The 12,850-nt window shown below is 34.4% G+C and overlaps 1 protein-coding gene across 1 annotated transcript in view; it reads left to right on the forward strand.

Moving 5' to 3' along the window:
- The window catches only part of LOC114335111 (aspartyl/asparaginyl beta-hydroxylase), a 394,028-nt gene that overhangs the window by 294,658 nt on the left and 86,520 nt on the right, over positions 1 to 12,850 (forward strand). The window contains exons 2-3 of the mRNA XM_050641270.1: positions 8,321 to 8,546; positions 8,656 to 8,859. Of these exons, the coding sequence (XP_050497227.1) occupies positions 8,495 to 8,546; positions 8,656 to 8,859 (256 nt within the window). The 5' untranslated portion in view covers positions 8,321 to 8,494. The remainder of the gene's footprint in view (positions 1 to 8,320; positions 8,547 to 8,655; positions 8,860 to 12,850) is intronic.

The following is a 12,850-nucleotide window of genomic DNA, read 5'->3' on the forward strand; positions in this document are numbered from 1 at the left end:
TGCATAATGAAATTATTCATTTTATAATATTATGCCAAAATTTGAATAAACATTTGAAAATTTGCTGTCATCCAGGATGTAAAGGCAACTTTTGCCAATTTTTAACTTTACTACAAGTTTATTTGACGACACCAATTTCTAATGCGTCAGGCGAGCGGTCTTTTTTAGCTCCGTGAAGTTAGCCCGAAAAAGTCGGGGAAAAAAATGCGATTGATGCCATTCGTTTGTCCATTGATTGTCCACGTTTGTCCACCATTTTATTTCGTTAGTCCACCCATCAATTCTTTTTTATAAACAAAAATTTTTTTTCGGGCTAACTTCACAAATCCACAAATTTTCGAAAATTTAAAAAAACTCTTGCTATATTGTTTGTCCATCGTTTGTCCATGTTTGTCCACCACATAATTTTTTTGTCCACCCTCTGAAACAACCCCCTGTTAATTGTAATTATTTTTTTATTTCTTAATTCGGGCTAACTTCACGTCCGTTTAAACGTGTATTTTAAAGTTAAATCGGGTGAAGAATCACAACTACCCGTTTGTCCACCCCTTCGCAGCGTTTGTCCAGCCCCTTAAAGTGCAAAACAACCCCCTCGTTAATTGTAATTATTTTTTTAATTCTTAATTCGGGCTAACTTCAAGTTCTCTTATATAGGTATTTAAACGTTAATTCGGGTGCAGAATCACAACTACCCGTTTTTCCACCCCTTCGCTGCGTTTGTCCAACCCCTTAAAGTGCGAAACAACCCCCTCGTTAATTGTAATTATTTTTTTATTTCTCTATTCGGGCTAACTTCACGTTCCCCTAAATGGGCATTTAAACGTTAATTCAGGTGCAGAATCACAACTACCCGTTTGTCCACCCCTTCGCAGCGTTTGTCCAACCCCTTAAAGTGCGAAACAACCCCCCTGTTAATTGTAATTATTCTTTTATTTCTTAATTCGGGCTAACTTCACGTCCGTTTAAACGCGTATTTTAAAGTTAATTTGGGTGAAGAATCATAACTACCCGTTTGTCCACCCCTTCGCAGCGTTTGTCCAACCCCTTAAAGTGCGAAACAACCCCCTAGTTAATTGTAATTATTTTTTTATTTCTTTATTCGGGCTAACTTCACGTTCTCTTAAATGGGCATTTAAACGTTAATTCGGGTGCAGAATCACAACTGCCCGTTTGTCCACCCTTTCGCAGCGTTTGTCCAACCACTTAAAGTGCGAAACAACCCCCTCGTTAATTGTAATTATTTTTTTAATTCTTAATTCGGGCTAACTTCAAGTTCTCTTATATAGGTATTTAAACGTTAATTCGGGTGCAGAATCACAACTACCCGTTTTTCCACCCCTTCGCTGCGTTTGTCCAACCCCTTAAAGTGCGAAACAACCCCCTCGTTAATTGTAATTATTTTTTTATTTCTCTATTCGGGCTAACTTCACGTTCCCTTAAATGGGCATTTAAACGTTAATTCAGGTGCAGAATCACAACTACCCGTTTGTCCACCCCTTCGCAGCGTTTGTCCAACCACTTAAAGTGCGAAACAACCCCCCTGTTAATTGTAATTATTTTTTTATTTCTTAATTCGGGCTAACTTCACGTCCGTTTAAACGCGTATTTTAAAGTTAATTTGGGTGAAGAATCACAACTGCCCGTTTGTCCACCCTTTCGCAGCGTTTGTCCAACCACTTAAAGTGCGAAACAACCCCCTCGTTAATTGTAATTATTTTTTTATTTCTTTATTCGGGCTAGCTTCACGTTCCCTTAAATGGGCATTTAAACGTTAATTCCGATGCAGAATCACAACTACCCATTTGTCCACCCCTTCTCAGCGTTTGTCCAAACCATTAAAGTGCTAAACAACCCCCCTGTTAATTGTAATTATTTTTTTATTTCTTAATTCGGGCTAGCTTCACGTTCTCTTAAATGGGCATTTAAACGTTAATTCGGGTGCAGAATCACAACTACCCGTTTGTCCACACCTTCGAAGCGTTTGTCCAACCCCTTAAAGTGCGAAACAACCCCCTCGTTAATTGTAATTTTTTTTTATTTCTTTATTCGGGCTAACTTCACGTTCTCTTAAATGGGCATTTAAACGTTAATTCAGGTGCAGAATCACAACTACCCGTTTGTCCACCCCTTCGCAGCAAAAAAAAAAGAGATCGATGCCATTCGATTGTCCATGTTTGTCCACCATGTTATTTCGTTAGTCCACCCATCAATTTTTTTTATTAACGAAAATTTTTTTTCGGGCTAGCTTCACAAATTCACAAATTTTGTAAGATTTAAAAGAACTCTTGCTATATTGTGTGTCCATCGTTTGTCCATGTTTGTCCACCACATAAATTTTTTTTGTCCACCCTCTGAAACAACCCCCCGTTAATTGTAATTATTTTTTTATTTCTTAATTCGGGCTAACTTCACGTTCTCTTAAATAGGCATTTAAACGTTAATTCGGGTGCAGAATCACAACTAAGCGTTGCTATATTGTTTGTCCATCGTTTGTCCATGTTTGTCCACCACATAATTTTTTTTGTCCACCCTCTGAAACAACCCCCTGTTAATTGTAATTATTTTTTTATTTCTTAATTCGGGCTAGCTTTACGTTCCTTTAAATGGGCATTTAAACGTTAATTCGGGTGCAGAATCACAACTACCCGTTTGTCCACCCCTTCCCAGCGTTTGTCCAACCCCTTAAAATGCGAAACAACCCCCCTGTTAATTGTAATTATTTTTTTATTTCTTAATTCGGGCTAGCTTTACGTTCCCTTAAATGGGCATTTAAACGTTAATTCGGGTGCAGAATCACAACTGCCCGTTTGTCCACCCTTTCGCAGCGTTTGTCCAACCACTTAAAGTGCGAAACAACCCCCTCGTTAATTGTAATTATTTTTTTATTTCTTAATTCGGGCTAGTTTCACGTTTCCTTAAATGGGTATTTAAACGTTAATTCGGGTGCAGAATCACAACTACCCGTTTGTCCACACCTTCGCAGCGTTTGTCCAGCCCCTTAAAGTGCGAAACAACCCCCTAGTTAATTGTAATTATTGTTTTATTTCTTAATTCGTGCTAGCTTTTAAATGCCCATTTAAGGAAACGTGAAGCTAGCCCGAATTAAGAAATAAAAAATAATTGCATTAACAGGGGGGTTGTTTCGCACTTTAAGGGGCAGGACAAACGCTGCGAAGGGGTGGACAAACGGGTAGATGTGATTCTTCACCCGATTTAACTTTAAAATACACGTTTAAACGGACGTGAAGTTAGCCCGAATTAAGAAATAAAAAAATAATTACAATTAACAGGGGGGTTGTTTCGCACTTTAAGGGGTTGGACTAACGCTGCGAAGGGGTGGACAAACGGGTAGTTGTGATTCTGCACCCGAATTAACGTTTAAATGCCCATTTAAGAGAACGTGAAGCTAGCCCAAAGAAATAAAAAAAGAATTACCATTAACAGGGGGGTTGTTTCGCACTTTAATTTAAGGGGTGGACAAACGGGTAGTTGTGATTCTGCATCCGAATTAACGTTTAAATGCCCATTTAAGGGAACGTGAAGCTAGCCCGAATAAAGAAATAAAAAAATAATTACAATTAACGAGGGGGTTGTTTCGCAGTTTAAGGGGTTGGACAGACGCTGCGAAAGGGTAGACAAACGGGCAGTTGTGATTCTGCACCCGAATTAACGTTTAAATGCCCATTTAAGAGAACGTGAAGTTAGCCCGAATAAAGAAATAAAAAAATAATTACAATTAACGAGGGGGTTGTTTCGCACTTTAAGGGGTTTGACGAACGCTGCGAAGGTGTGGACAAACGGGTAGTTGTGATTCTGCACCCGAATTAACGTTCAAATGCCCATTTAAGGGAACGTGAAGTTAGCCCGAATAAAGAAATAAAAAAATAATTACAATTAACGAGGAGGTTGTTTCGCACTTTAAGGGGTTGGACAAACGCAGCGAAGAGGTGGAAAAACGGGTAGTTGTGATTCTGCACCCGAATTAACGTTTAAATGCCCATTTAAGGGAACGTGAAGCTAGCCCGAATTAAGAAATAAAAAAATAATTGCAATTAACATGGGGGTTGTTTCGCACTTTAAGGGGTTGGACAAACGCTGCGAAGGGGTGGACAAACGGGTAGTTGTGATTCTGCACCCGAATTAACGTTTAAATGCCCATTTAAGACAACGTGAAGTTAGCCCGAATAAAGAAATAAAAAAATAATTACAATTAACGAGGGGGTTGTTTCGCACTTTAAGGGGTTGGACAAACGCTGCGAAGGGGTGGACAAACGCTGCGAAGGGGTTGACAAACGAGTAGTTGTGATTCTGCACCCGAATTAACGCTTAAATGCCCATTTAAGGGAACCTGAAGTTAGCCCGAATTAAGAAATAAAAAATAATTACAATTAACAGGGGGGTTGTTTCGCACTTTAAGGGGTTGGACAAACGCTGCGAAGGGGTGGACAAACGGGTAGTTGTGATTCTGCACCCGAATTAACGTTTAAATGCCCATTTAAGAGAACGTGAAGTTAGCCCGAATAAAGAAATAAAAAAATAATTACAATTAACGAGGGGGTTGTTTCGCACTTTAAGGGGCAGGACAAACGCTGCGAAGGGGTGGACAAACGGGTAGTTGTGATTCTTCACCCGATTTAACTTTAAAATACACGTTTAAGCGGACGTGAAGTTAGCCCGAATTAAGAAATAAAAAAATAATTACAATTAAATGGGGGGTTGTTTCGCACTTTAAGGGGTTGGACAAATGCTGCAAAGGGGTGGACAAACGCTTAGTTGTGATTGTTTACCCGAATTAACGTTTAAATGCCCATATAAGAGAATGTTAAGTTAGCCCGAATTAAGAAATAAAAAAATAATTACAATTAACAGGGGGTTGTTTCAGAGGGTGGACAAAAAAAATTATGTGGTGGACAAACATGGACAAACGATGGACAAACAATATAGCAAGAGTTTTTTTAAATTTTCTAAAATTTGTGGATTTGTGAAGTTAGCCCGAAAAAAAATTTTTGTTTATAAAAAAGAATTGATGGGTGGACTAACGAAATAAAATGGTGGACAAACGTGGACAATCAATGGACAAACGAATGGCATCAATCGCATTTTTTTTCCCGACTTTTTCGGGCTAAGTTCACGGACCTGTCTTTTTTATCTTTAAAAAGAATAAAGATGCATATATTGAAGGTCAAAGGGTCAAGAAAACCTAGACGCATTATCACTATCGTATTATAAAAAATGAAGAAGTGGAGCTACTGAATTTTGATAGTATTAATATGGCAGTTTGCTAATGCCTAGTCAAGAAAAAAAGTGAGCTAATTTTTCTCTTATATATTTTTTAGAATATATTTGTTTGTTTGTCATGTGTTGTTCTGTAGAACTTTCTGTTTTTTTTTATATTTTTAAATGTAGTTTTTGGAATATATTTTACGTTTGCTATTTTTCTCGATTGTTTTAAAAATCTTTCTAAAATTTTTTAAAAATGTATGGGTTTTACAATAAACGTTTATAGTTAATGCAGGTTAATGCACGTGTTTTTTTTTTTGTTAAAAAGATTGACAACGAATGGCAATGAAGGGGGTCCCTAAATCTCTAGTGCCCAGGGCCCGAAGTTAGGTTAAACCGGCACTGGGGGTACTATTGATGAAAATGTGTACTTAAATAAACTATGAATCATTCCATAAAACTTGTTGATAGAATTTCACACTTTGAAGAATAGCACCCCGCTGAGCTGAATATTATTAATGATTCTGAGTTTGCTTGCAAAGCTTTACAAATTATACGAATATAGCGTTCGTATACAGTTCGGCTCACATATGCAGGGCCCCCGCTACCATATGTGCAAAGTGTGCAATGCACACGGGCGCCATCCTCTAGGGGCGCCAAAACCCGAGGTCAAAAATTGCAAAAAAAACAAAAATTAATTTTAAAATAAAAGTTGAGAAATTATCATCCAGTTACTGCCGATTCACATTTGCGAGAACATGTCGGAAGTCAGGCATTTTAATTTATTTTGTTATGACTTTATTCTGTTTTTTTCATGGTGATATTTTAGTCTACAAATAATCGTCCATTTACTCGCGGTTTTTGGTGTGAATTTTAAAGAACCGCTTATATTGACATGAAATTTTTCATATACATAGCTACAAGAAAAGGAGTGATATTGTGCCGATGTGTGCTTTTGTCCCGGGAGTAAAAGGGGTATTCTCAGGGGAATACGCCCGAGAATACCTGGGGGTATTGACTAATAAAAATACTGGGGATAAACTGACTAATTCTCAGCAACTTTTGTTCTATAGAGGTTTTCACTAAGTCAACACTTTCCGAGTTATTTACGAGTGCATATGTTCATTTTCCAACAAAAAACCCCGTTTTTAGACGATTTTTCGAAAATAACTCAAAAACTAATTATTTTATCGAAAAATATACTCTTAGCTAAAATATAGCTTACAAAAATGTGAAAAAAATAATTTATATATGAAGGCTGCAAACCTAGTAGAAGCAGAGTTGTAGCAAATGAAAAGTAGGTTCTTATTCGTCAAATTCCAAATCTAATATTTCGACGTGAAATAACCAACAAATTAAGCAGATTTCGGGGAAAACTCATTACAACTTCTTTAAAGTGTTTACAAACTTAATTTTTGTTAAAAAAAAATTCTAGCAACAAGAACATGCAACAAGCAACCTTTTTTTTAAATCGTAAACATCACCCCCTAGTTAGCATTCCAATTGAAATTAATCGTTACCGCTTTACCATTTACTTTTATAATATGTATTATTTATATGATCTGTAAGTTTCATCGGTTTAAAAGGCTCATTTTTGAAAAAATTTGAAAAAAAGGTAAATTTTTTTAATCTTGAAAAAATTCCTTTTTTTCCTAATAAGTTAAAAATTATTGGTGATACCAAAAAATCTCAAGCAGTAAAAAAATGTAGGTTTTGCTTTTCTGAATATTTTGGATTTTTTGTTTTCCTATAAGACAAAAAGGGGTATTCTCTGTTTAAAGTAGCTGTTTAAAGTTTGCATAGACTCGTGATTAGTGACTCGTTCAAGCCCTTTAAAGTACAGCATTTTCAAAAATAAGCACTTTAACCCGATGAAACTTAAGATCATATAAACCATACATAAGTAAAGTAACTTGTGGTGAAGCAGTAACGATTAATTTCATTTGGGATGCTAATTAGGGGGTGATTTTCACGATTTTTTTTACCAAAAAAAGGTAAAACATTATTTTGAGCTTAACTTACTTTTGATGTTAAAAAAATAACAAAAATATAGCTTCTTTTAAACATTTTAAAAAAGTTATAATGAGTTTTCCCTGATAGGTGCTTGATTTTTTGGTTATTTCACGTTGAAATATTCGATTTGGAATTTAACGAATAAGAACTTCCCTTTCATTAGCTGCAACTTGCTTCTGAGTCTATAGGAACTGATATATATATATATATATATATATATATATATATATATATATATATATATATATATATATATATATATATATATATATATATAGGAACTTCACACATTTTTTCACTTTTTTATAAGCTATATTTTTTAGTTAAAATACTTTTCCAGTTATTTGCGAAAATCCTTCTAAAAACGTGATTTTTTATGAAAATGAACATATTTATTCGCAAATAACTTGAATAGTATTGAAAAGTATTGACTTAGTAAAAAGAAGTTTATAGTTGTTTAAAATTAGTCATTTTATCTAATTCCGGACTTTTTTGAACGTATGTTTTTTCACTCCCGAGAAGGGGTGAAACTCATATTCAGGACAAAAGCACACATCGGCACAATATCACTTTTTTCTTTGACATGTTAGCTATGTGTATGCCAAATGTCATGTCGATCCAAGCGGTTCTTAAAATTCGGAGGTTTTACAATATTTTATCTTGAGTGAATGGACTATAAATATGACTTCTAAAGTTCAATTTTTTGTTTAATTTCAAATTTCAAGCACCTACCTACCTTCAAAAAATAAATAAAAAACATGATCTAAAATGCCTTAAGGGGCGCCAAAATACTTTTTTGCACACAGGCGTTAGTAACCCTTACGGGGGTCCTGCACATATGTGTACCTGGCTTTAGAGAGCTGCGCTATTTTTAACGCCAAGTATTTTGGAAAATGATGAATGATTTCGCTGTTTTAAAATTTTAAAATAAAAATGTACGTATCAAAGTTATTGTTGTGTATGCATTTACTTGATTTAAAAATCAAATATCGAACATATTTGAATAATTTGATCTACTGGCCACCCACAATGAACCTTACAATTTTTCATTGTTAACTGTTAAAATTAACATAATTCGTCTTTACAGAATATAGTCCACTCCACTCGGTTACCTTCGTATTGTCTCGTTGAGAAGTGTGCACTCCGAGTAAAATCAAGATCGTGATGCGCGATCTGTCAAAAGTCGGTAAAAATACATTTTCCAAATAAAAAAGGAGATTTTGTATGGTGGTGATACATTTACCCTAACCCCGTCTACACCATGTCGGGAGACGTACAACCCAGGAAGAGAAAAGACAAGAAGAAAAGAAAAGGTATTCCATATACATTTTTCATTTATTTTTAGCTATGTAGACGGCGGCGAAAATCTATTTATACTGCTATAGGTACGAAATTATATAAAGCACTTTTTTAATTTTTTAGAAGATGGAGATCTGATTCCAGAAAAACCACATGTTCCTGTTTTCACTAATAATACAGTCGTCAACGAGGATCAGAAGATCCACGTTCACAAGGATGAAGGGACAGGGGGAGGAATTTGTGCAAAACTTGTATTTTTTATTTTGTTTTCTGCGCTAGCTGTACTTATTGGTCTTATTATAACTGAACACAGAGGACTTACTGATGGTAAGTAGTCATCTTCTTATTTTTAAATGAAACTACAATAAAACCTGTCAATAACGGCCACTAAAATTGCACTATTGGCCGTTATGTTAAGTTGGCCGCTATTGTCAGGATTTGCAGTTCACAAATACATAAAAGATATTTGGAACTTTGTTATTTTAGTCATTAAAGCAAATATAATTATCTACATAAACGGAGAACTACTAAAACTAAGTACATAAAAATACGTACAAAACTTAAACTACATAATATACTAGAAAAAATAGATGTTAAGGTTTTTTAAAGTATGTGTCAATTTTTGTTTGTTTTATATTTTTTAGCTTTGATTTAAGAACCTCAGCTTCACATTTAAGTAAAATTTCACCATTTTTTTTTTCGCAATAAATACACTACTCCAAGAAATTAACGCACCACCTTAAAAATAGGTCATTTTTGTTGTCGCGAATTTCCCAAACCTGTCCGATTTAAGTGATTTTTTTTAATATGTTATAGGCTTATTCTTTAACAATATCACTGTAATAATATTGTTGCTAGACAGGTAAATTGTCATTGTATACCGGATGTACCAATCAAACTGTGTTTGTTTATCAAAGTTCACCACACCCTGTGGACACCACACCCATGTGGTATTCTAACATTTATAAAATACTGAAATTAAAACCCAACTATAGCCTCACATTTTCTTAACATTCTGTTTTTTTATTCCATCGCTTATGTTGGATAATAAAAAAGTTAGGTACTTTAACAACTAACCATGTTTTTCATCAATACAGGGTGTGCGACAAACTTTAAAGGGTAATTCTACATGAAAAAGAAATGACAGTTTGCTTTATAGACTTGTCTACATCTTATAAAACAGGGGTCGGCAACCTTTTTCGGATGGCGGGCCATGTTCAAAATAAAACCTTTTATGCGGGCCGCATATTCAAATATAACTTAAATAGTCTTCTTCTTCTTCAGTCTGTTTGCATCCACTCCTGGACAAAGGCCTCCAAAGAGTTCTTCACTTCTCTCTGTTTTGTATTATTTAGTGCCAGTTACTCCCCACTTGTGCTTTGATATCGTCTAGCCATCGTTGTTGTGGTCTTTCACTACTAAGGCTTGCTCGTCTGGTCTCCGATATATAATGTTTCTCGTCCACATTTCGTCGTTTTGTCATGTCACGTGTCCTACCTAGTTTCATTTCATTTGCGCAATTCTTCCAATTACATCCTCCACCTTCCTCCTGCTTCATATGTCATTATTTTCGTATATATTTTTTCAGAAATACTCGTAAAATAGCTCATTCGATGGACCTGTGTTTTTCTTAATCTATACAGAGTGAGTTTTATGTATGTAACGCCTCAATTATCTCGGAAACGGCTTGCACGATTTTTATAAATTTTGGTATGTAAGGGTCCACATACTTTCTTATTTGAACTTTCTTATTTGAAATGGGACACCCTGTATATTTTTTGTGTTTTGAAGTCCTTAAGAAATGCTGATTATTGTTTATGTAATATTCCCTATACCTAAATGCCATAATTTCGTCGTTATTGCTATATTTGTTTAACAAAAAATTTAAAATAACTTATAAAAATTAATTTTCTCGGCCCGACCAGACATTATTTTAGGTTCTTTGGACCATTTTAAATAAAAAAGGTCCCTTGTAATTTTTCTCTAAAGTCGATCGTTTTTGAATAGTTATAAACAATTTTATACTGAAAAAACGAAAAATGACGGTTATCAAGACTCAAAATCCCAAATAAAAAATATTACTTTTGTAATTACAACCTAAATTCAAGTTCAAACCTTATTATACGCAGTTTGGACTTATTTCATTTTAAAATATTGTTTTTTAATTGTTAATGCAGCATGATCGCCCGTTCTCTCATAAGCGATTCATTTAGACTCTTCTTAAAAAATAATATTTTCAAATAAAACATGCCAAAAATTCTTATGGGGAGCTGATAGAAGAAGGCTTCAAATTTAATTTAGGCTCTTCGTGATTTCAAAAATAATGTTTTTTATTTATGTTTTGAGCATTGAAAATCGTCATTTTTCGTTGTTTTCAGTATTAAATTGCTTATAACTCAAAAACGTTCAAACGTACAAAAACGTTCGTTGTTTTCAGAATTAAATTGTTTATAACTTTAGAGAAGAATTTTAAAGAACATTTTTTGTTAAATAAATGTAGCAATAACTCCGAAATTATTACATAAAAAATAATCAGTCTTTTTTAAGGACTTCAAAACGCAAAAAATGTACAAGGTGTCCTATTTGAAATAAAAAAGTTCATTAGATTTTCAGAAAAACGGAAGATCTGACAATAATGTAAATACCACCATAATATCGGCCGTATCACAAGACCTTTACACACCAAATTTTAAAAATCGTGCAAGCCGTTTCTATTATAATTGAGGCGTTCCATACATAAAACTCACTCTATATTCATTTTTCATCTGTTTTAAGACATTTATTTATAACTTCCTCGTTAGTAATTTTGGTAGTATTTCAGATCCTACATTTAATATTTCCATACAGTGGTTTTCTGGTTTTGCTACGCTATGGGTAGGTATAATTCTGTATAAATAATAATCTTCAACAGTATTTTTTATTATCTTATTTTTGTCGTTTTAGTGATTCCATTTTTATCTTTTATCTGGTGTATTTGTTGTCGGTCTTTACTAGTTATTTAGAGTTTTTAACACTTTCAAACTCTTGTTTTTCTCTATAATATTTTCGATTTGTTCAGTGTTGTTGCCCCTGATGTCTTGTCTTATTCTTTTTCTTATTGCCTTATTAATTAAGTTTCTAATATTCTGGTGAATTTCGGTCCATGCAACTTCTGTCCTTAATCGTCTGTTGTGTTTCTGTCTTTAATTTTTTATTTTTCATAAATTTGTTGATTTTTCCTAAAATTGTATTAGTGTTTTGGCGGGCCGCACAAAAAAATGCAAAGGGCCGCATGCGGCCCGCGGGCCGCAGGTTGCCGACCTCTGTTATAAAATATGTCCGCAAATGCTTCGTTTCCGAGATACGGGGTGTTGAAATTTTTCTTACAAACTGAAGATTTATGTATTGCTCTAAAACCGGTTGAGACATGCAAATGAAATTTGGTGGGTTTTAAGAGGTAATTATTGCACATTTTTTGACATACAATTAAGAATTTTGTATTTACCATTGGCGTGCATACGGGTAATATGATCCGTATGCCCGCCAATGAAGAATATAAAAGTCTTAATTGTATGTGAAACAATGCGCAAAAACTACTTCTTAAAACCTTCCAAATTTCAATTGCATATCTCAACCGGTTTTAGAGCAATAAATAAATCGTTAGTTTGTAAGAAAAATTTTCCACATCCCGTATCTCGGAAACAAAGCATTTGCGGACATAAGTTTATAAAGCAAACTGTCATTATTTTTTCATGCAGAATTACTCTTAAAGTTTGCCGCAATTATTTAGAAACACCCTGTATTGATGAGGAACGTGGCTAGTTGTTAAAGTATCTAACTTTTTTATTATCCAACAAGTGAATGAATCAAAAAACAGAATGGTAAGAAAACATGAGGCTATAGTTGGATTTTAATTTCAATATTTTATAAATGCTAGATCATTCCACAGGGTGTGGTGGACTTTAAGAAAAAACACAGTTTGATTGGTACACCCGGTATTGGCGGTATACAGTGACAATTTACCTGTCTAGCAACAATTTTATTACAGCGTTATTGTTAAAGAATGAGGCTACAACATATCAAAAAAATCACTTATCGGGCAACAGGTTTAGGAAATTCGAGACATCAAAATGACCCATTTTTAAGATGGTGCGTTAATTTCTTGGAATAGTGTAATTTTCTACGTCCCTCAATTTTGCGCACACTTTGCTTATATGTATTAGATAAAGTGGATTTTTGAGTTTCACGTTCGTCCACAGCACTATTGTCAAAATTGTCTTTTTCGTCATTATCGAGCAGTTCTTCAAGAATGTCCGTAATACTGAAGTTAGGGCGTGAA

This window comes from Diabrotica virgifera, chromosome 10 (genome assembly GCF_917563875.1).
Source record: "Diabrotica virgifera virgifera chromosome 10, PGI_DIABVI_V3a".
In the NCBI taxonomy this organism is placed as follows: domain Eukaryota; kingdom Metazoa; phylum Arthropoda; class Insecta; order Coleoptera; family Chrysomelidae; genus Diabrotica; species Diabrotica virgifera.